Genomic DNA, 20,024 nt, shown 5'->3' with positions numbered 1-20,024 from the left:
GCACTCAACAGGAACGTTTCAACCAGGCACGAAAGACAGTAAATAGACTTACCTTTCTTGTTACAAAGGGGTGGGTGGATGGATAGATGGATGGATAGACAGACAGACAGACAGACAGACAGACAGACAGATAGATAGATAGTGGCAGGCAGGCAGGCAGGCAGGCAGCACAGTCATCCATTTTTCTATTCTACAGTAATTTACCAAAGGCATGAAACCTACCAGAAAAACAGTGAAGCATTTTCTCTGGATTCTAAATCTCCTGCCACTCACTTAAAAAATAAGCAGTTTGTTGATGAGGCCCCAGGTTGAAATCCCAGTACCACAATGAAGAAAAACATCAGAGCTACAGTATAACCAGACCCATTAACAAGCAGCTCTGCTTTGAGGCCTCTGGTGTGTGTTCTCTGTCAGTGCAGATGAAAACACATGTGCCCATGCACACATGTGGACGTCAGAGGATAACCACAAGTGTTGATCATCTTCCATCTTGTTTAAGACAGGATCTCTTGTTCTTCTGCCACCGTATCTAGGTCTGGTCTGCAAGCTTATGGGGACTCTCCTGTCACCACCTCTCCCCTGATAGCTCATTATAGGAACTATGGGATTACAGTTGCTTGCTACCTCCCCCAGCTTTATGTGGGTTCTAGGGATCCAAGCTCGGGCTTGTGCTTGTTTGGCAGCACGTCACTCCCTCAGCCATCTCCCAGCCATAGAGACTTCTTGATAGGCTGCTGTTCAATACAGTGGTTTAGAGTTTTCAACCATTTACGGTGGCTACATGGTGGAAGCTAATAATATCCAGTAATCCTATGTGTACATGTGTGGGGAATCACTTGAATCACAATTCTATACCAGTGGCTACATATCAATGGCTAAGCATTGACCCATCTGAAAGGAGCTAAAAATGTCTGGAGGAAGCAGGGAGTGAGCAACACAGTCAAGCTCACACTAATAAAAGATAAGAGGAAGCCAAAGTCAGGAAAAACCCAAAGTGCTTATCAGATCTTCACTTCAGCTCCTCTGCAGGCTCATTTCCATGGCCTTGAACAAAATCAGTCCTCGTCTATTAACAAAGAACCGATTTAAAAATAAAAAAGGAAATAATCCAGGACCTTATGTCTCTCTATAACAAAGCAATTATGTTTAAATTTTATGAGAAATTAGACCTGTCAAAAACAAGTAAATTACAGTAGTGTTAGCTCTCAAGCTTTTTTTTTTGGGGGGGGGGGGAGGGGTGTTAGAAAATATTAGGCTGGGATACAAACTAGGATGTCATTTGTGCCAGACAAAGCACTACCACTATATACTCCCAGCCAAAGTCAAGATAACTTTTAAAGGTCCACAGTTGAGGTGCTATGTTAACTGCTCAACTAAGCATTGGTCAACAAATTCAAGGTTGGCTGACCAAGAAGAACTAGGAAGTTTCCAAATCAAGAGCAATGCTGGAGAAAAGATAAAGCAGGGGTTAAACTCCAGGATCTATAAAGCAAAGCTTTTAGGCTTAGGATATTGACTCCTTAATTCTGGAAGGCCAGTTGGAAGGGAAGGGCACACTGAAGAGGAAGTTACTGTGTCTACTCTGAATGACCAATGCTGATGTTATGTATGTGTGCTGTATTAGAGGTAAGTATGTCCATCTAACTTGCTTAAATTCAAACCTGAAACCTGGGTCATAGATCAAAGGCTCCCAGGCCTACCCAAATGCTGTAACAATATCTAACCCTATAGTGAACCCAAAACGATTTTTGTTGTTGTTGTTGTTGTTGTTTCAAGACAGAGTTTCTCTGTGTAGCCCTGGCTGTCCTGGAACTCACTCTGTAGACCAGGCTGGCCTTGAACTCAGAAATCCGCCTGCCTCTGCCTCCCAAGTGCTGGGATTAAAGGCGTGCGCCACCAGTTCCTGGCCCCAAACTGATTTTCTAAAGAAGTAATATTTTTTAGAACAATCTGAGTCAAAGCCATGAGATATCATGAACCTCTCTTCTCTATCTAAAAAAGGTTTCCATTGAGTCCAGATGTGAACTATTGGCTTTTGTTCTTCTAATTCTCTTAAGTCTTCACTGAAGATTTAAAGACAGTTTAGAGGAACTGAGGACCGGGCCATTTTAAAAGCTACTAATAAGTCAATTCTATGATTATCCAAAGCCTCAAAGCCTATAGGCAACAACCTCCTCCTGTCAAATCAAAGGCAAAAACTCCCTCCTCTGGTCCTACGTGACTCTGGCAAGCTTCCTACTCGGGCCAGAATCCACCCCAGGAGCATGTGTGTTTTTCACATCATAGGTGTGTTTTCATAACCCTGCCTCAGACAGGTTCACACTTCCTCCACTGCTTACCCAGCTTTAGTCCCTCAGGCCTAACAATTCTCATCAGTACTCTGGGGTCATGAGTCTTCCACCTAGCTACTGTTAAAAAGGGACCAAGACCTTGACTGGGTCCCAGAGACCCAGCCACCACTACTCTACTTGTCACTTAGTCTTTCTTCTCACACAGGGACAACTGGCTTCTGCCTGTATCATTCCACTGTGTACGATGTGCTCTGGAATCAGGCTGCCTCCACTGAGTCCAAACTATATAAACATAAAGACCAACTGTCAAGTAATTTTTAGGCAGTTATTATTGTTCTGGTTTGTTTGAGACAGGGTCTTACTATGTAGCTTTGGCTGTCCCAACTTGCTATGTTGACCAGGCTAGCCTTAAACTCACAAAGAGCCACCTGCCTCTAGAGGCCTGTCTCTGCCTCCTCAGTGCTGGGATTACAGTTATACACTGCCATATCTGGTTAATTTAAAAGTTTTGTGTGGTTTTGTTTGTTTCCCTTGTTTAATTTATGTGTATCTGAGCTTTGCAAAGTGCTTGATGTACATCCAATATTCAAAGAGTTCTTTTTATAGGCACAGAATCCTTCTTGGAGACTATCAAAACCTGAACTGCAACCATAAGCCATCTCTGTAGTAAACGGTCACCAGCTGACCTGACTTCTAAACTTCACTGCTAGTTTGACCCCTGTTTTTTCCAAACTTTCTTTGCCTAAGCACATTTTTATTATTTCTGCCTGTACATATCATCTCACACAAAGAAATTTAAAACTCGTATAGCTTTATAACCGAACTCTGGCTGCTTCTAACAGCATTTACCAAGTCAAACGGAAACATACTTTCAATCACCCCACTTCCTTGACTCCAGCTCCAGTTAACTTGCTTCTCAAAAATTGGGGTCTCCAACACCACCTCCTTTCTGCACACGTCCCTCAACTGCTGCACTACCCCATACCCACCAGTCACCTGGGGTCTTGGCTGTGTACTATCTAGTCCCTTTCATGAGCTAAACATCCCAAGAGCTCTATGACACATCCTCCAACACACAACAAGGAAAAAAAACCAATGGCCAATTACTGCAAATCTATCAAATGCCAATTTCCCTGAATCTCATTAAATGAAGTGCTCTGATTAAATCAGGTCTGCCTCTCAAGTGTGACCATCAGATTCACCTGAGGAATGTTTTCCAAAGCATACACTGCCTAGAAAGCATTAGTTCCTAATTCAGACTGTTCTTAATAAATTTAAGGTTAACTGATAAACTACTGACTTTTCAACATTCTGACACAATCCTACTCTCAAGACACCGAACATGCCATGCTTGTCTACTTCACACTCCTAACTAACTTCCTTAACTCCTGTCTTCCCAGACTGACTACCTTAAAACATGACAGCTGTTTTCAGGGTCACAAGCACATGTGCTTTTCTCTCCTTGCTAGCAGAATTCAACTTAAGAATCTTTTGGTTTTATTTTTTTAAGGGAGGAGAACCTTTAAGAGTCAGCACATTCACCTCTGGCCAGTGGAGGACACACAGGAAACACAGCACAGTGTGTCCCAGATTCCAAACAAAGTGCAAAAAGTAAAGCATTATTCCCTTATTCAGACTGTTCTTAATAAATTTAAGGTTAACAATAATTGACAAACTATTGACTTTTCAACATCTAGGGAAAATGATCAATTATTAACCTTTGACTTCATAATTTTCCCTATAAGCCAACAGAGTTGACTAAATTAATGTTTTGGAAATACAGACTACAAACATTAAATGAGTAATATGAACTCTAGCAGGTGACAGGCTCATCCATGCTCTCATGACGACCTTCATGAAGCAGAGTAGCTGCCTCAGGACCAACTATGCAAGGCTACGTTGTCCTGTACATTTCATCCATTAACATGATGTACAACAGCTCATCGCTTTCTGTTAAATAGTCAAACCTATTTAAGCCTAAGGGTAAAGGGTGTGTGTGTGTGTGTGTGTGTGTGTGTGTGTGTGCGCACACACGCGCACACAAGTGAAAGTAGGGATCAGAGGACATCTTGTGGGAGTCTGTTTTCTCCTTCCACTACATGGTTTTGGGTGTTGAATTCACACCATCAGACTAGGCAGACTTTAAATGCTGAGCCATCTCAATGATCCAATTGGAAAAGACTTTGGGGTATATTTAAAGAGTATCTCAATAATGCTCTCTCAATAACTACCATTTTATACAGGTACTTTAAGGTGGACCATTTTAGCAAATGGCAACTGACCACTCATTATCCTGAGCTTGTTTTGCTAAGGTGAAAGGCAAATTCAAAGGTGTTGGTCACAGGTGCTTGCATCCCTAAGCCACACATGACACACCTGAAACATCTGAGAAGACCAAAGAGCAGGTAGCAAGACCAGGACAAATTTTTGAATAGCAAATAACTCATATGAAAATGAAAAGTCTGGTTTTAAAAATCAAGTGAAGCATATAAACCAAAGTGTGCATTTAAAATATTCAGAAAGGTAGTGAGGAGAGACCCAAGGGGACAGTAACTATAGCACAGAATCACAAGAGTCTGAAAACAGTCTGGACCAACACAATAATCTTACAGAGGAGAGTAATAATAATAATATTATCGCATCCCAAACATCTCTAAATCAAAAGCACTCAATAATGGATGTCTTTCAAATTTGAAATGTAGCAGATGGTGGGCCAGACTAAAATGGTGGTACACAGTGAACTTGGCTTAGATCCTGAGAAATCTGAAAGTAGTACTAACTTACCCATGCCACACATCTATCCACACAACAAGGCCCCTCCAAGCTACAAAGCTTTCACACTCTTCTACATGTGGGACACCAGAGCTCCTTGCCAGGGCCCACCTAAGGCTGCCTATCTGGACACTGGCACCCATGCTGAGATAACCTCTATTTTTCCTTCAGAAAACGTCAGAAACCCTTACCAATGACCTGTCCTCATTCCAGCATCTTTCTTGTGTAATTACACAACAGTAAAGTTAAGCAGAATCATAGAAAGAATGGTCTTTTTCCTAACACGAGCTCCCTGGAGACAGTGGGGCAAGGAATGCAAAACTTAGGTTAAGTGGCTACTTCATGATGGTCTGATTCCAAAACCAGCAAGCTAACCTCAGTGCCTCGGGCTCTGTCACTACCCGTCATGTACTCAAGAACAAAGCCAACACAATGAATAACCCCTTACTTCCCAGCATCTTGGGCAATCCTAGCTTCCTTTCAAGCTCCACCTTGAAGGACAGACACTCGGCCACACTGGCACAGGTAATGATACCCAATGAAAACTGCTGCCCAAACCCTTATAAACTTCAAAAATATGGAGGGCAGGGATAACGATGTTAGATGAGTAACTTAAAATACACCTCAAGTTTGCTTTAGATTTATAGTTACATATATCCCAGCCAGCTCAGTGGTAAAGTGCTTGCCTAGCATTCAGAGAGTGGATGATGAACTTATAACTGTAAAGCCTAACAGGGAAATTTCACCTAACACCTGAATTGCAAAGTAGCACAAGAAAACATCTTTGTTTAGTCAGTATTAAGGTCTGTTAGAGAAAAATGAGTCCTTAAGCCCACTGCACTTAGGAAACTACTGGCTTTTGGATTTGTTTGTTTGTTTGTGGTTTTGGTATTGTTGTTTGTTTTGTAAATCTGCTTTGGGATTTGGCTTTGTTTGGGGACGGTGGTGGTTGTTTGAACAAATCAACGGCAACTAACCTGGTTAGACCCAATATCAAAGTTTAAAAAAGGATGAGGGGCTGGGATGTGTTTAGCATATGTTCATCAATCTCTAGTTCCACAAAAGAGGGAGAGAACATGCACAAAAGGGAGGGAGAGAAAAAGAAAAATTATACTTAAAAATACTCTTGTAAATGTAAAGTACATGCTATTTGGGATGGGCACTAAAGAAAGGTACTTCATCAACCCTGAGCACAGAGCCTGATTATCAAACCAGGAGCTTGATGAGGGCAGGAGCCATAGTAATATAACTAGAGAGGGCACAGTTCTTCTCATCCTCTGCCATATCTCACCCAAGGACCTTAAAGTCCCTTACAAATGACCATGACTGCAGGTGAAAAAATTAAGATCTCCAAAAGGTTATTTTACTGCCCTCTATATCTGTAGTGAAAGGAAGTCCACGCTAGCTAGTCCTTGGATTTCCACTCTGTTTCAACTCTACAGCAAGCCCATTGAACACTAGGACAGAGGAGGAGGACTAGAGTATTGCTCTAATGCAGTGAGCCAGCGTCAGAAACCTGCTGATGCTCAAGTCAGAGATGCTCTTCAGAACTGATGCTGATACAAGCAAGCATCCACAGTATAAGCCCACCTTATGAGAAGGGCAAAGCTAACACTGTGGGACATAGGTATAAGACAAATATTATGCTTAAATTTCTCAAAACCATCAAAATAATCTTTACCTGTTTGTCCCCTCTGCAGCAGAAGTGACTGTCTGGTTGACAATGACACTGGGATATGAGAGCTGCTCATCTTGTTACCATTGTTCACATGGGAGTGCTAGGCCACTGTGCACATGTGGAGGTTAGAGGACTTAGCACAACTTAGAAAAATTGGTTTTCTCCTTTTTCCATGTGAGTCCAGGGAACTGATTTCAGATCATCAGACTTGACAGCAAGCAATTTTAACCATGAGCCATCGTGCTGGCCCTACGGGAGCTGCTTATCTTGAAGCCCCAAACGGACACTATAACAAGCATGGAACTAAAATCAGAGATTGATAGATTGTACCTTATAAGTGGAACACAGGTCATTGGATGGTAGATTTTGTTGTTGTCGTTGTTATTGTTACCATTTTGGTGTGAGATTTGTGCTTTTCAGATATGGTCTCACCAGGCTTAGGCTGGTCTTGAAATACTCACTGTGCTGACTAGGCTGGCCTCAACCTCACAAGCCCTCCACCTGGGCATCCTGAGTACTAAGATAGTGAGTGTGCACTATCACACTTTGCTTGTTTAAAACCTTGTACTGATGACAGAGTAGTTTCCTATCTCCTTTTTGTTTTAAAATTCTTTAATAAAAACGAGTGTCATAATACATCCATTTTCAAAAAAGGTTTTGTATTAACAAAATTTCACTTTCTTTAAGTTTCAGACATATTAACAGGTCTTCCAAATATGGCAACATGTCGAAGAATTATCTTAAAAATCCCCTCCAACAAAAAGCAGAGCACATGCTTCTCAAAGCTTTAACAGAAAATTCAAAGATCACTGACCTGGTCCTCCTCTTCATCCTCATCCTCTGCCAGACGCTGCCTACCCACTTCATAAAGCCTGCACACTGTGTCCATATTCAGTGCATCCATGCTGCCTTGATTCTGGAATAGAACAACCGTTCTTAAATAAGCAGTGCTCAGAGGCTATATATCCACACCACAGTGGACTGTTGACCTTTACCTTGACCCTATAACTAACAAAGCTTCCAGTATCAACATTATTTGGCTGACTCAAAATGTTACGCCTAGAACAGAGTGGGGAAAAAAAGGCTGGGAAAGTTTAGGCAGTGGTAGCCCCTGAGCAAAGGAGAAGCCACTACCACTGGAACAAGCTTATCTTACTCCGATGAGACAAAGACTCCTCGGAACAAAGAAAAGCAATTTGAGTGCAGGAACTAGGAATTTATAAACAGATTTTTTTTACTGTTTCTCTTGGACTACAAATTTCTCAACCCCTATCCATTGAGTAAGTTATCAATAATCTATCACCAAGAATATTACTTACTTTAAAATACATTGGTATCAGATAAATTGTCAAAATACCAGAACAAAAGAAAAGAGTCTGTAAGACTCCCTTACCTCAATGACAGCAAGATAACAGTCTTTGGTGTCTGTGCATAGGTCAAAGATGTTCCGTTTCACATCAATAGTTGCTGAAAAATATAACATGACTGAAAATTAAATTAGTTCTGTGACCTAAAAGCCTGCTTTTTGTTTACAGGAATTAATTATAGGCCCATATTGAGGACTAGATAGACTGCTCAGCGGTTAAGAGGGCATCCTCGCAGGACCCAAGTTCTGTCCTCAGCACCCATACTAGGTGGTTCAAACCACCTGTAACCAACTCCAAGGAATCCAATGCCTCTGGCTTCTGTGGGCACCTGCATTCACATGAGCATACCTACCTACAAACATATACATACATAACTTAAAAACAATATTTAAGGGTCAATAATCATAGATATTTCTGTAACTTCTGTACTTGTCAGTAAGAAGTCCTACTAGAAGAATGGAGGACCTTAAGGAAGGATGTGAAAACATGAAGAAACAATGACCAGCATCCACCCTTTTCAGACTCACCTATAGGTTTATAATCAGTTGCATTGAAGGTTCGGAAGGATGACCCAAAAGGGCTTTTCATCCTCTCTTCCAATAAGTCATCTTCATCATCTGCCTGCAACATTGCTAATGAGAGACAGAGGAGTGAAACTTTACTAAGAAACACTGTTGATCATAAATGAGGAAACTATTAAAGTTAATCAAGACTTCAATGAGTATTCTTTCAAATTTATTCTGCATTCATTAGTTCTTCTCCAGGTGTCCTCATTACATATCCAACCCACTGCAGCAAACAGTATCTTCAATCTCTCAGTAAGTATTGTGGCTGAGGTTTTTTTTTTTTTTTGGTTTTTGAGACAGGGTTTCTCTGTGTAACCCGGGCTGTCCTGGAACTCACTCTGTAGACCAGGCTGGCCTCGAACTCAGAAATCCGCCTGCCTCTGCCTCCCAAGTGCTGGGATTAAAGGCGTGCGCCACCACCGCCCGGCGTGGCTGAGGTTTTATAATAGCCCAAGGAAAGAAATACAATGGTTTTTAAGATAACAATGTGGAAATTACTGCATAAAATTTCTTTCTGTACAAATTTGATGTGTTAAAAATTAGTAGCCTTAGGGGCTAGAGATGGTTCATCAGATAAGAGCACCGGCTGCTCTTCCAGAGGACCAGGGTTCGATTCTTAGCACTCACACGGCAGCTCACAACTGTGTATAACTAACTCCAGTCCTAGAGGATGGGCACCAGAGCCTCCGTGGGCATTTCATCAACATGGTGTACAGACATACATTCAGGAAAACTCATGAAGATATACTAAACTTAAAAATTCAAAATCAAGCCGGACAGTGGTGGCGCACGCCTTTAATCCCAGCACTTGGGAGGCAGAGGCAGGTGGATTTCTGAGTCCAAGCCCAGCCTGGTCTACAGAGTGAGTTCCAGGACAGTCAGGGCTACACAGAGAAACCCTGTCTTGAAAAACCAAAAAAAAAAAAAAAAATCAAAATCAAGTTCAAGCTCTAAGCTACCTGAGACCCTATCTCAAAGAAACAAACAAATTAGTAGCCTGTTATCTTAAATCAACAAAATGTTCTCTTTTGTCACAATTTTTTTTTCTTTTAATTTGCAATTGTCTTTCACAAGTGAAAATTTCTAAAAGTATAGTACCAGCTAAGTGTAAGTGCAGGACAGAGTAAAGAGAAGGACGGACAATGCTCATTACCTCCGTACATCACTGTCCCAGTGTGGTTAAATACCACACGACACTGATCCAGAGCAGGAACCGTGTGCAAAAGATGGAAAGTTCGAAGGTCCCACTAGGAGGGGTGTGATTAAGGGAAACTTAATTTGACAAGGGTGAGAGGGAACCATGCTTGGTAAGCACTGTGTACTCCATCCCCTCAATCCATAAAGGTTCTTCTCTAACCTCATGGAAACTCTCAATTATCACTTCTTTTTCTTCCTAGTAGATACTGATAGGTTAAATGCCAACATACATTACTGGTTGCTATTCCTGCAAATCATCCCACAGACATAAATGCTACGTGAGTGCTCTTCTTCCCAACGGTACACTCCTCATGTCTAACAACTGATTTCTACAGAGCAAAGGGGAAGCAGTACTGAAATATTTCTGCTAACAAATCAAGTAACATCTGGAAAGTCAGACATGAGTATAAAGGATACAATCTCTGTATTGATGATGACTTCCAGCCCATTTGGATGGAAAACGCCACTGATATTCATGTTGAACTTGTCAAACTTGTGGATGGCCTGTGCAGAGCGGACATCCCAGAGGACGCCATCATTTAAGACAAGATCATCTGTAGGATTAAAGGTGGCACAGTTCCTCTTGTAGTTGTTGGCAAGATCTGGGTTAAACAGAGTCAACAGCTTGTTGCCAGTCTGAATATCATAAATCTTTAGAGAAGAAGGGGCAGGAAGAGAAAAATCAGACCATTTACACAGTGACAGTTTAAAGAGAGACTGTGAGATACCTCTCCACGTTCTCAAACCTCAATTACAAAAGCCCTGCCATGCACAACTGAAATGCTCGATAGCATACCATCTGAGGAAAGGTTAAGTACTCCAGTGCCCAGCTGAGCTTGGAAAACCCTTTCCCCCAAGAAAATGAAAACTCAACCCACATTAAGGATTTAAATAACAAACCTTCTCTTCTCCTGTTTTTGAAGAAACAAAACGTTTCCAAGGTTAAAACCTGAGAAGTCATCAAAGGTCAGCGACTAACTATAAAATATTACTCAGAAGTGAATGCCTAGCTTTCTCCCTTAAAATTCCAGAGTATGTTTTAGCCCTATCATACAACTAAATTCTAAAGTCTATAATTTGCAACTGATGCAGAGACCAGATCTTTCCAATCAACTAAGACATGTTGTAATTTAAATGTTAAAAAAAGGCCTTCTTACATACAAGTAAGGAAACATCATAAAGAAACAAACAAGCACAGATCATGGACAAGACAACCAGACTGGTCACTTCAAAATTCAAAGTCAGGAACATCGGCGGAAAGATTCTTAGCTTAAAATATTAGCAAGACAAAACCCAATGACGTTACATGAATCTTGACTAGGTTCTGATTAAAACAAAACACAAAACAAGAACCTTTGAAACCAAGTACAACAGGAATAACAAAACTAAGTGTGAACTAGATAATAGGTATATATCTGGGAATTATTTGGAATTGATTAGACAATTAAGATCTTTATTGTTAGACGACAAATATTATACAGATAAAAATGCCATAATGATGTTGACAACCCCATTTCAAATAATTTTTTAAAAAGAAATTTATACAGAAGATATTGCAGAATATTAAAATTATAAATCTAGGTAATGGGTATGTGTATTATTTCTTTATAATTTTCTATATACTGTTATGTTTCCAAAAGGGAAAATCCTGCTTATATCCTCCCCAAGCTCTTAGCTCACTTCTCCAGCTACTTGAATGATAGCTACACCTGCTTTGGGGTTCTGCTTAAACAATACTCTGTCTTACTCTGCAACACTTACTACTTAATATATCTCACCAATAAGGCTCCCTAAAGGAAAAGGTTTATTTCATCTAAAAATGTTAAGAAATCAACAAACCTCTGCTCTCCGCTGGGTATGGCTGGCTCACACTTAAAATCCTAGAAATTTTGGGGCTGAGGCAAAGGGATCCTAGATTAGGCCAATCTACATAAAAAAAAAAAATCCTGTCTCAAAAACACAAAAAAGGAAAAAAGAGATGGACAGACTGCTGTACTATATAGTCCTTTCCAACCACCAGGGTCATACTTGACATCTTCATGTTTCCCCGAATAAGTTTCCTGTTAGTGACAAAGCCTCACTAGTTGTCAGCACTGGTTCTTAAACTCTCTTGATCCTCTTGCCCCAAAGTGAGGAGTCACAGGTATTCACAACCATGCCTGGCTCTCTGTGTAATTTATAACTACTTTACTTACTCTGCATTCTGATTACAAGGGTAGTGTTGTTTTTGTTTGAGTTTTGGTGCTTGGAATCTCCGGTTTTAGTTTTTGTTGTCTACGATACTATAGATTGATTCTAGATCACGTTAGAGTTTTCTGTGAACTTCATTCCCAATTCAGCTCCCAACCTTTTAAAATGTATTTTGAAGAGGCTCACTAATTGCTCAGGCCAACTCTGAGACTGCAGTTTCCCTGTCTTAGTCTCAGGAATGACTGGGGTTACAGACATAGACTACCACACCCACATCACTGTGTGATTTCTAGCTGCCAACAGGACACAAATTCCCACATTACCTCCAGAAGATTTCAATGTGAACAAATGGGTAAAATCAGCTTGATAGAAATAGATTCTTAAATACTTACATGGGCAATGTCTCCTTTTGTGCCTATGACCCGATCCTGAGAGTGCTTACTGAACTCAACATAGTGATCTTCTGTGAAGGAATGCCTACAGACAACAAAATTATTGAGGTAACAGATTGTCAGGACATACTCTTCAATCACCTGAAAATTCAGGTAATTTTCAACCTCTTATAAACCACACTTATCCAAAGATTCTTGGTTTCTGAAGAAGAAACAATTTGTATACATTAATTAAAAAAAAAAAAAAGTCCCTCTATCAGTCCACCAAAGCAGATCCTAAATAATGGGAATTTACTGATTAGAGAAATGGCTAGTGTGGGACATGTGCTTTTGAAATATTCCATATATCAATACAACTGTCATGTGAACATATGTCATGTGAAATAAATGTCCATTTAGGGTCAGTGAACAATCCACTGTGTAATAGGAATATAAAGGCATCGTAAGATTATTTATGAACTAAGACAAATTCTTATTAAATGTGGATTGTAAATGAGATAGGAAGAAAATTAACAACAGTTGACAATTTTTCTCTTTCTCCAAAACAGCTTATAATTTAAAATAGGATGGAAGGAAATAAAGTGGGTAAATAAGACACAAAATACAAGATACAACATTATAATAAATAAATACATACTTCATATCAAATACTGATTTCATCCCCCAAAGTGCAGACAAAGGCTGGCTCCAAGTGGCAGATGTCAGAAGTAAAGACCCATCCTACAGACAGAGGAGGTAAAAGTCACTAGGATTTTAATTATAAGTGCCTATAGGGGACTAGAAAAAAATGTATTGATCACTAGAGTCCTAGGATGGTTCTTTTTTTATAATTTACTTACTGTGCATGTGTGTATGATGGATATGCAGGTATGAGGATGTGTGTCATGCATGTAGAAGTAAGAAGACAACTTTGCAGAGTTAGTTTTTCCTTCTACCTTTACATGGGTTCCAAGGAATGAACTGAGGCATTCAGGATTTGCACAGTAAGCACCTTTCCCCACTAACCCAACTTGATGGTCTCAACTTTTTTTTGTCTGTTTTTCTTTTGTTGAAATTGGTTCTGTGTACTCGGGCTGGCCGAGAACTTATTCTATAACTCAAATTAGCTTTGAACTCTCAATCATCCTTCCTGTTTCCCATGTACCACAATAAGTAGCTAAAACTCCCCTCATCAAAAGATGGCCAAGTATCTCACTTTCCTTCTGAAATCTGAATCAACGTCAACTCTAGTTAACAACTCATCTAAAATAAAGTCCAATAAATGGTAACTCTTTTTAACCCTAGTCTCCAATACATCTCAAAATGAGAGCACCCAGGGAAGGAACCCTCACCCTCGACGGTTCAAGATGTGTGATGGCTGAGTTGTGACAGTTATAGCTGGCCTCTTCCTGTCCACTAAATACATTGTAGAGCTTCAGTTGCCCTGTACAGGTGCCAAGCATCAGAAACCGCTCCCGGGCTGAGAATGCACAACAGGTGAAGCCACTTTCATCTTCATTAGCTTCCCGGAATACTGAAATAGGACGAAATCTAAACGGGTGAGGGCAGGGTGGGAGAGAAAGTGCATAAATCAGAATAATGTCAGGGGAACTCTCAAACACAAATTTTGCTAGATGGTATAACAGTATTATGTTTCAAGATGTTAAGAGTTTCATATAAAAAGTGGACAATAAAGCATTACAGTGACATTCAATAGTTTAAATTTCCAATGAAAAAGACTTGTACCCATGATCTTTTGTACCCATGACTTTTTTTGTACCCATGATCTGTATCTGTAATTTATAAAGAATCAAGCAGAAGGCAATGTGGCTGGCACAAAAGGCAAGTTTGAGAAATGGCTGGAAACAATGAGTTGTTTAAGTTCTAAAACAACCCACTGGTTATGATGACAGCAAAGGTATCTAAACACTGCCGAGAATCTAAATAAACCCATAACTGACTGATTAGTTCACACAGCACATAAAGGATAGTTAATACTTCAGGCCAGCAAATGACTTTAACTAATCACTCAGTGACAATACTAATCAAACACTGATTTAAATAAAAGAATCATTCCAAGGAATTTGGGGAACCTCTCCTTACCTGCTAAAGATAAGGTGCCTATCAAAGCATCCACCATCTACTCCTCCATATTTTGGAAATGATGCCCTGCGGTTTAGCCTTGAGGTAAAGTTTATTGGCGCCTGCCGCCTCTGTTTTGGCTCAGGACACTGATGAGGTGTAAAGAGAGAAAAAGGAGGACAGGTGGCAACAGGGTTCTTGCATCGAGCATGTTGCTCTCTAAGATACTCTGTGATGATACTGTCCAGCGTAGGTGGGGAAGGAAGATGTCTATCCAATTGTTTTTTTATGGCAGGGCTCTGGCTGTATGCACCATGGTCCGACTTCTGCCGCAACACTCGAATTTTCCTGCCATTGCACGGTGATGGCCTCTCTCTGATAAAACTGATCCTACCAATCAAAGGGGAGTTGCCTGTATACGATGGGCCAGGCAAAGCCAATGAACCCTGGGGGGGGCGTGGTGGAGGATGGGCAGGGGGAGCAGAGGGGACAGAAGCACCCACAGCAGCATGGCTGCCCAGTCGACTTGCAATGCCATTGGCAATCCGAGGGGTCCGGGGAAGAGAGACAGGAGAAGCAGCAGCAGTCACTGGGGTGAAGGCAGAAGAATGTGAGGCAGCAGTCATGGGCAAGTCAGCTTCTCTCGTCAGCACAGTTGCTGTCTCTCCAAGCCCTTTAGAAATGAGATGGTTCCGTATCAATAGGAGCAGCTCTTTCTCAGGGAAGGAGATCCTTGACTGAGCAACAACATCTGCTTTCTGCAGTCGTGCGAGAGACACATCAGTGCCAATGAGAAGAGGCTTTCCTGATACACGCTCAATAAGCTCAGCAGCGTATTTGCAGAACTTGACATGGTCACTACGCTTATCCTGAAGCACAGGCTCCTTCATCAGCTGTTGAATCTGGCAGCTACTAAAAAGGGGAAGTTTACTGATGATCTGTCGAACAGTGCTACTTCGAGATAGGCCTACAAGGGCCTTGCAGGCTAGGGCCCGGATCTGATCTGCATCTGTAATGGGCATCTTGATAGACAATAGGGACAGAAGCACCTTGATGCCATTGTTGGACTGGACCACATTCCACATCTTGGCCAGAGTATGCTCACTGCTCTTGGGGGTCTGAGACAGCTTTCTCCGAGGAGTTCCAGAAATAAATTTGCCAATACTGGATATTCGGTTATCTGGACCACATACACAATTGATGATTATTTGAAGTGCTGACTTCTGAATTTCAGCATCATGGATAAAGAACTCACCCTCAGCCACGCCCAAAATAATGCTGATACCTACAACATAGGAAAAATTATATTATTCCTCATAAAACTAATAGCTAGAAGACCCATGTTAGCACATCACAGGAACACTTTATACAGTCATCTTTATTCTGCACTATGAACAACAGCCAAGATATGGGATCAGTATAAGCATCCATCAACAAATGGACAAAGAAAATAAGGCATTATGCACAATGGAATCTTACTTAGCAATAAAAAAGAATGAAATTATGTTATTTTACAAGAAAATAGATGGGGTTGACAAAATGGCTTATTGGGTAAAAGCTATTAGAATCAAGCCTAAGAACTGACATTTGTGGAGAGAACTTAACTCCAGTAAGTTACCTTCTTATCCTCCACACATATACCATGATATGTAAGAACAAACACAACATAATAAAATGTAAATAGGGGGAAAAAAGAAAATAGATGAATCTCAAGATATGAAATAACAATTCATCTACAAAATCTAGAATTAAAATGAAGCAGAAGAAAAACCCACACATCTAGGATGCCAGTATTCAGAAAGCCAAGGCAGGAAGATACTAACAATTTCTAGGCAAGCTTGAGCTACATAGTAAATTCCAGACGAGCCTGGACTAGAGAATGAGGAACCTATCTCAAAAACAACTTACTACCAAAAAAGGCATAGAACTAGAATGGAGCCTAAGAAAGAGAAAAATAGTGACCTTTGTGTTTTGTTTTATTTTATTGGTTAGCTTTTTGTTTTCTGACACAGACTCTCTCTTCACAGCCCTAGCTGTCCTAGAACTCACTCTGTGGACCTGGTTAACCTCCAACTCAAGAGATCCACCTGCCTCTGCGTCCCAAGTGCTGGGAGTAAAGGCGTGTACTACCACGCCTGGCAAAAGAAGAGTCTTTAAAAGGGAAAAGATGAGGGTGATGTGAAGAAGATAAACAAAAAAAAGTGAAGTAGTCTGTCCTATATACACGATCTGAATTTAAATATGTGTGCGTTCGACATGACAGTAGAAGAGGGACATGAGGGTAGGGAGGAAGTGGAAGGTATATGTGAGCAAAGAACCATTATTCTACAGAGTTTTAGGGAACAAGGAAATGGCGCAGAGGGTACAAGGCTTGCTGTGTAACGTGTAAGCCTGATGACCTGAGTTTGATAACCAGAACCCATGTTATAAAAAAAAAAAAAGAAAACCCAAAGCTGGATGTTGTACTAACAGCACTTCCACAGGAAGACAAAGATGGGCAAACAGACTGGCTTAAAGTTCATAGACCCACAGCAACAAGATAAAAGGAAAGAGCCAACATCCAAAAGCTGTCTTCTGATCTCTACATGTGCTTCACCTGCAGAGACACACACACGTACTACATTTTTTTAAACAAAAGCTAATGGCTGGTGGGTGGTAATGATACATGCCTTTCAGAGGCAAGGGCAAGTGGATCTCTGAATTTGAAGCCAACCTGGTCTACAGAGCAAGTTCCAGGGCAGGCATGGTGGTACACACCAGTGAGTCCAGCATCCATTAGGTAGAGGCAGACCATCCTCAGATACATACTGAGTTAGAGACCAGCCTGGCATACTTGAAACCCTGTCTCAACACACATCATGAAAAAAACCAACCAACCAATCAAGAAAAAAGTCCAAGTATTATTGTTACATTTTCCGTATCTTAATAGTACAATAGCTCATGTATTCCTTAGTAAACAGAGGGGTTATGGGAAGTGTGAAAGTCACCGAAGTTTGTGTGCGTATCTGCTAGGTAAAAGGAACAAAGCAGTTGGAATATTAAAACCTTTGTGAAAAGCAAAAGGCCCTCAGCTTAGCAACTATCAGGCCATAGAAACTTTAACCAGAATCTACTGAACAATTGCAAGTAGGTGCTTGAGCCTTAGGCACTTTCATTCCCAGGCATTAGCCTGAGGACTCAGTCAATCACTTCACCTCAGCGGATTTCTTTCTCACACTTGCTTTCTCCTTTGCTGTGTTTCTGAGAGAGATAGTCCTCAGTCAGGTTACCAAGCTCTTGTCTTTCACTGTTTGTCCCAAATTAGTAATTATCACAAAGATAAGTTCTGGGAAGTACACAAACACTAGTACAGAAATATCTGCACCACTTAGAAAGCCAAAGTTTATTAGTATGACACTCTTTGTATGAACTGTACGGTGGCCAATTACAGCAGACAAGGTACCCTCCTCTAGAACCTTCTATTTCAGTGGTTGGCTCTCAACTTTCCTAATGCTGCAACCCTTTAATACAGTTGTGGTGACCCCCAATCACAAAATAATCTTCATTGTTATTTCATAACTATAACTTTGCTATTGTTATGAATCTTAATGTAAATATCTGATGAGAATGATATCTGATAAGCAACCTAAGAAAGGACTTTCAACCTCAAAGAGGTTGAAATTAGGTTACAAGTGTGACTATAAGAGCAAAGGCGAATCTATCAGACAACAGACAATGGCAAGGTATGATTGACAGATAGCTTAGTCTGTAAATTATCTGCCTGACCATCACAGGACTGAAGTTTGATCCCTAAAACCAACCAGCGGGGGGAGGGGGGGAGGGAGAGAAAGAGAGAAGGGTGAGAGAGGGAGAGGGAGGAGAAGAGAAGAGAAGAGAAGAGAAGAGAAGAGAAGAGAAGAGAAGAGAAGAGAAGAGAAGAGAAGAGAAGAGACGAGAAGAGACCATCCGTCCGTCCATCCATGCATGGTGACATCCATGCTTGTATCCTAGCAGACTTGGTAAGTTCAAGGTATAGTAAAGAAAAGTGGTTGATGCCTGAGGAATGACACCTCCTGTTGTCCTCTGGCCTTCACACACATGCATATACCTCTATATTCCAAAACACTGGCAAGGTAACGAGGTGCAACCTACCTACAGTGGAAACAGTAGAGCCAGCCTCATCTAGCACGTCTACTGACTCTGCCAACTGGAGCTGGATTTTTGGCACCACAGTGAGAATAGCAAGGACATCCAAAGCAAACCGCACAGTGTCATTCCTAAACAGGAAGAATTGGTCAATGGGGAACTACAATATAGTAACAAAAAAATAAATTTAGAAAACAAACATACAACAGGTTGAAACAGTTTGAGCAGTTCTATTTCTCAAATATTTAAAACTATAAGAATATACTGGATACTCTAAAAAATAATCTGGAAGCCAGGGAGTGGTGGCACACTTGAGAGGCAATGGCAGAGGCAGGAGGATCTCTGTGAATATATCACCAGCCTGGTCTACAGAGTGAGTTACAGACAGCCAAGGTGACACAGAGAAACCCTGTCTCAGGAAACCAAAAAAAAAAAAAAAAAAAAAAAAAATGGAGCTATGAACTGACGATGACATTTACTTATTAGTATATGTGTTACAGTGTGTACAGTCACAAGACAACTTTCAGGACTTGGTTTTCTCCTTCCATCAAGTTGGTTCCAGAGATCAAAATAAGTCACCAGGCTTGGAGGCAATTTCTTTTCCCACTGAATCATCTCACTTGCCCAAAACAGGAACTTTTCTTTTTCTTTTTTTAAATAATTTTAAAAAAAGACTTGGGCTGGTGAAATGGCTCAGCAGTTAAGAGCACTGACTGCTCTTCTAGAGGTCATGAGTTCAAATCCCAGCAACCACATGGTGGCTCACAACCATCTGCAATGAGATCTGATGCGCTCTTATGGGTGTCTGGAGACAGCTACAGTGTACTCACATATAATAAATAAATAATCTAAAAAAAAAAAGACTTATTTTATGTATGAGTACCAATAAAGAGCATCAATCCCATTACAGATGGTTGTGAGCCACCATGTAGTTGCTGGGAATTGAACTCAGGACCTCTGGAAGAGCAGTCAGTGCTCTTAACCACTGAACTATCTGTCCAGGCCCCTCTTTTTCTTGTTTTTAAACTTATTTAGAGCCAGGCACAGTGAGCCACACCTTTAATCCCAGCCATTTAGGAGGCAGAGACAGAGGCAGAGGCAGGTGGATCCCTGTTAGTTTGAGGTCACCCTGATGTATAGAGTGAGTGCCAGAACAGCCAGGGCTATATAGAGACCCTATCTCAAAAAAGAAAACAACAAAGAGGGATAAACTAGTGTTTATATATCCCCTAAAATTCATTATCCAAAATGCTCTGTACCAAAATCACTTCAAATTTCATTCCTTTCTGATGTTAGAGTACTTAAGATCTATCAGTTGAGAATCACTAATCTAAAAACTTAAAATCTAAAATATTACAAAAATCAATTAGGGCAAACTACCCTGT

General features: G+C 40.8%; 1 protein-coding gene across 3 annotated transcripts in view; it reads right to left on the bottom strand.

The window, feature by feature from the left end:
- Dcaf1 (DDB1 and CUL4 associated factor 1) overlaps positions 1-20,024 on the bottom strand; it is a 62,130-nt gene that overhangs the window by 7,251 nt on the left and 34,855 nt on the right. For all 3 annotated transcript variants that reach the window (XM_028756847.1, XM_028756849.1, XM_028756848.1), the window contains exons 13-22: positions 18,646-18,770; positions 14,536-15,799; positions 13,785-13,983; positions 13,091-13,173; positions 12,454-12,538; positions 10,289-10,522; positions 9,828-9,921; positions 8,636-8,740; positions 8,135-8,208; positions 7,556-7,657 (exon numbers count right to left, since the gene is read on the bottom strand). In XM_028756847.1, the coding sequence (XP_028612680.1) occupies positions 7,556-7,657; positions 8,135-8,208; positions 8,636-8,740; positions 9,828-9,921; positions 10,289-10,522; positions 12,454-12,538; positions 13,091-13,173; positions 13,785-13,983; positions 14,536-15,799; positions 18,646-18,770 (2,365 nt within the window). The remainder of the gene's footprint in view (positions 1-7,555; positions 7,658-8,134; positions 8,209-8,635; positions 8,741-9,827; positions 9,922-10,288; positions 10,523-12,453; positions 12,539-13,090; positions 13,174-13,784; positions 13,984-14,535; positions 15,800-18,645; positions 18,771-20,024) is intronic.

The sequence above is a fragment of the Grammomys surdaster genome, unplaced genomic scaffold (genome assembly GCF_004785775.1).
Source record: "Grammomys surdaster isolate TR1022 unplaced genomic scaffold, NIH_TR_1.0 126131, whole genome shotgun sequence".
Lineage (NCBI taxonomy): Eukaryota > Metazoa > Chordata > Mammalia > Rodentia > Muridae > Grammomys > Grammomys surdaster.
The sequence above is the reverse complement of the archived record's forward strand: the minus strand, read 5'-3'. Positions and strand labels throughout refer to the sequence as shown.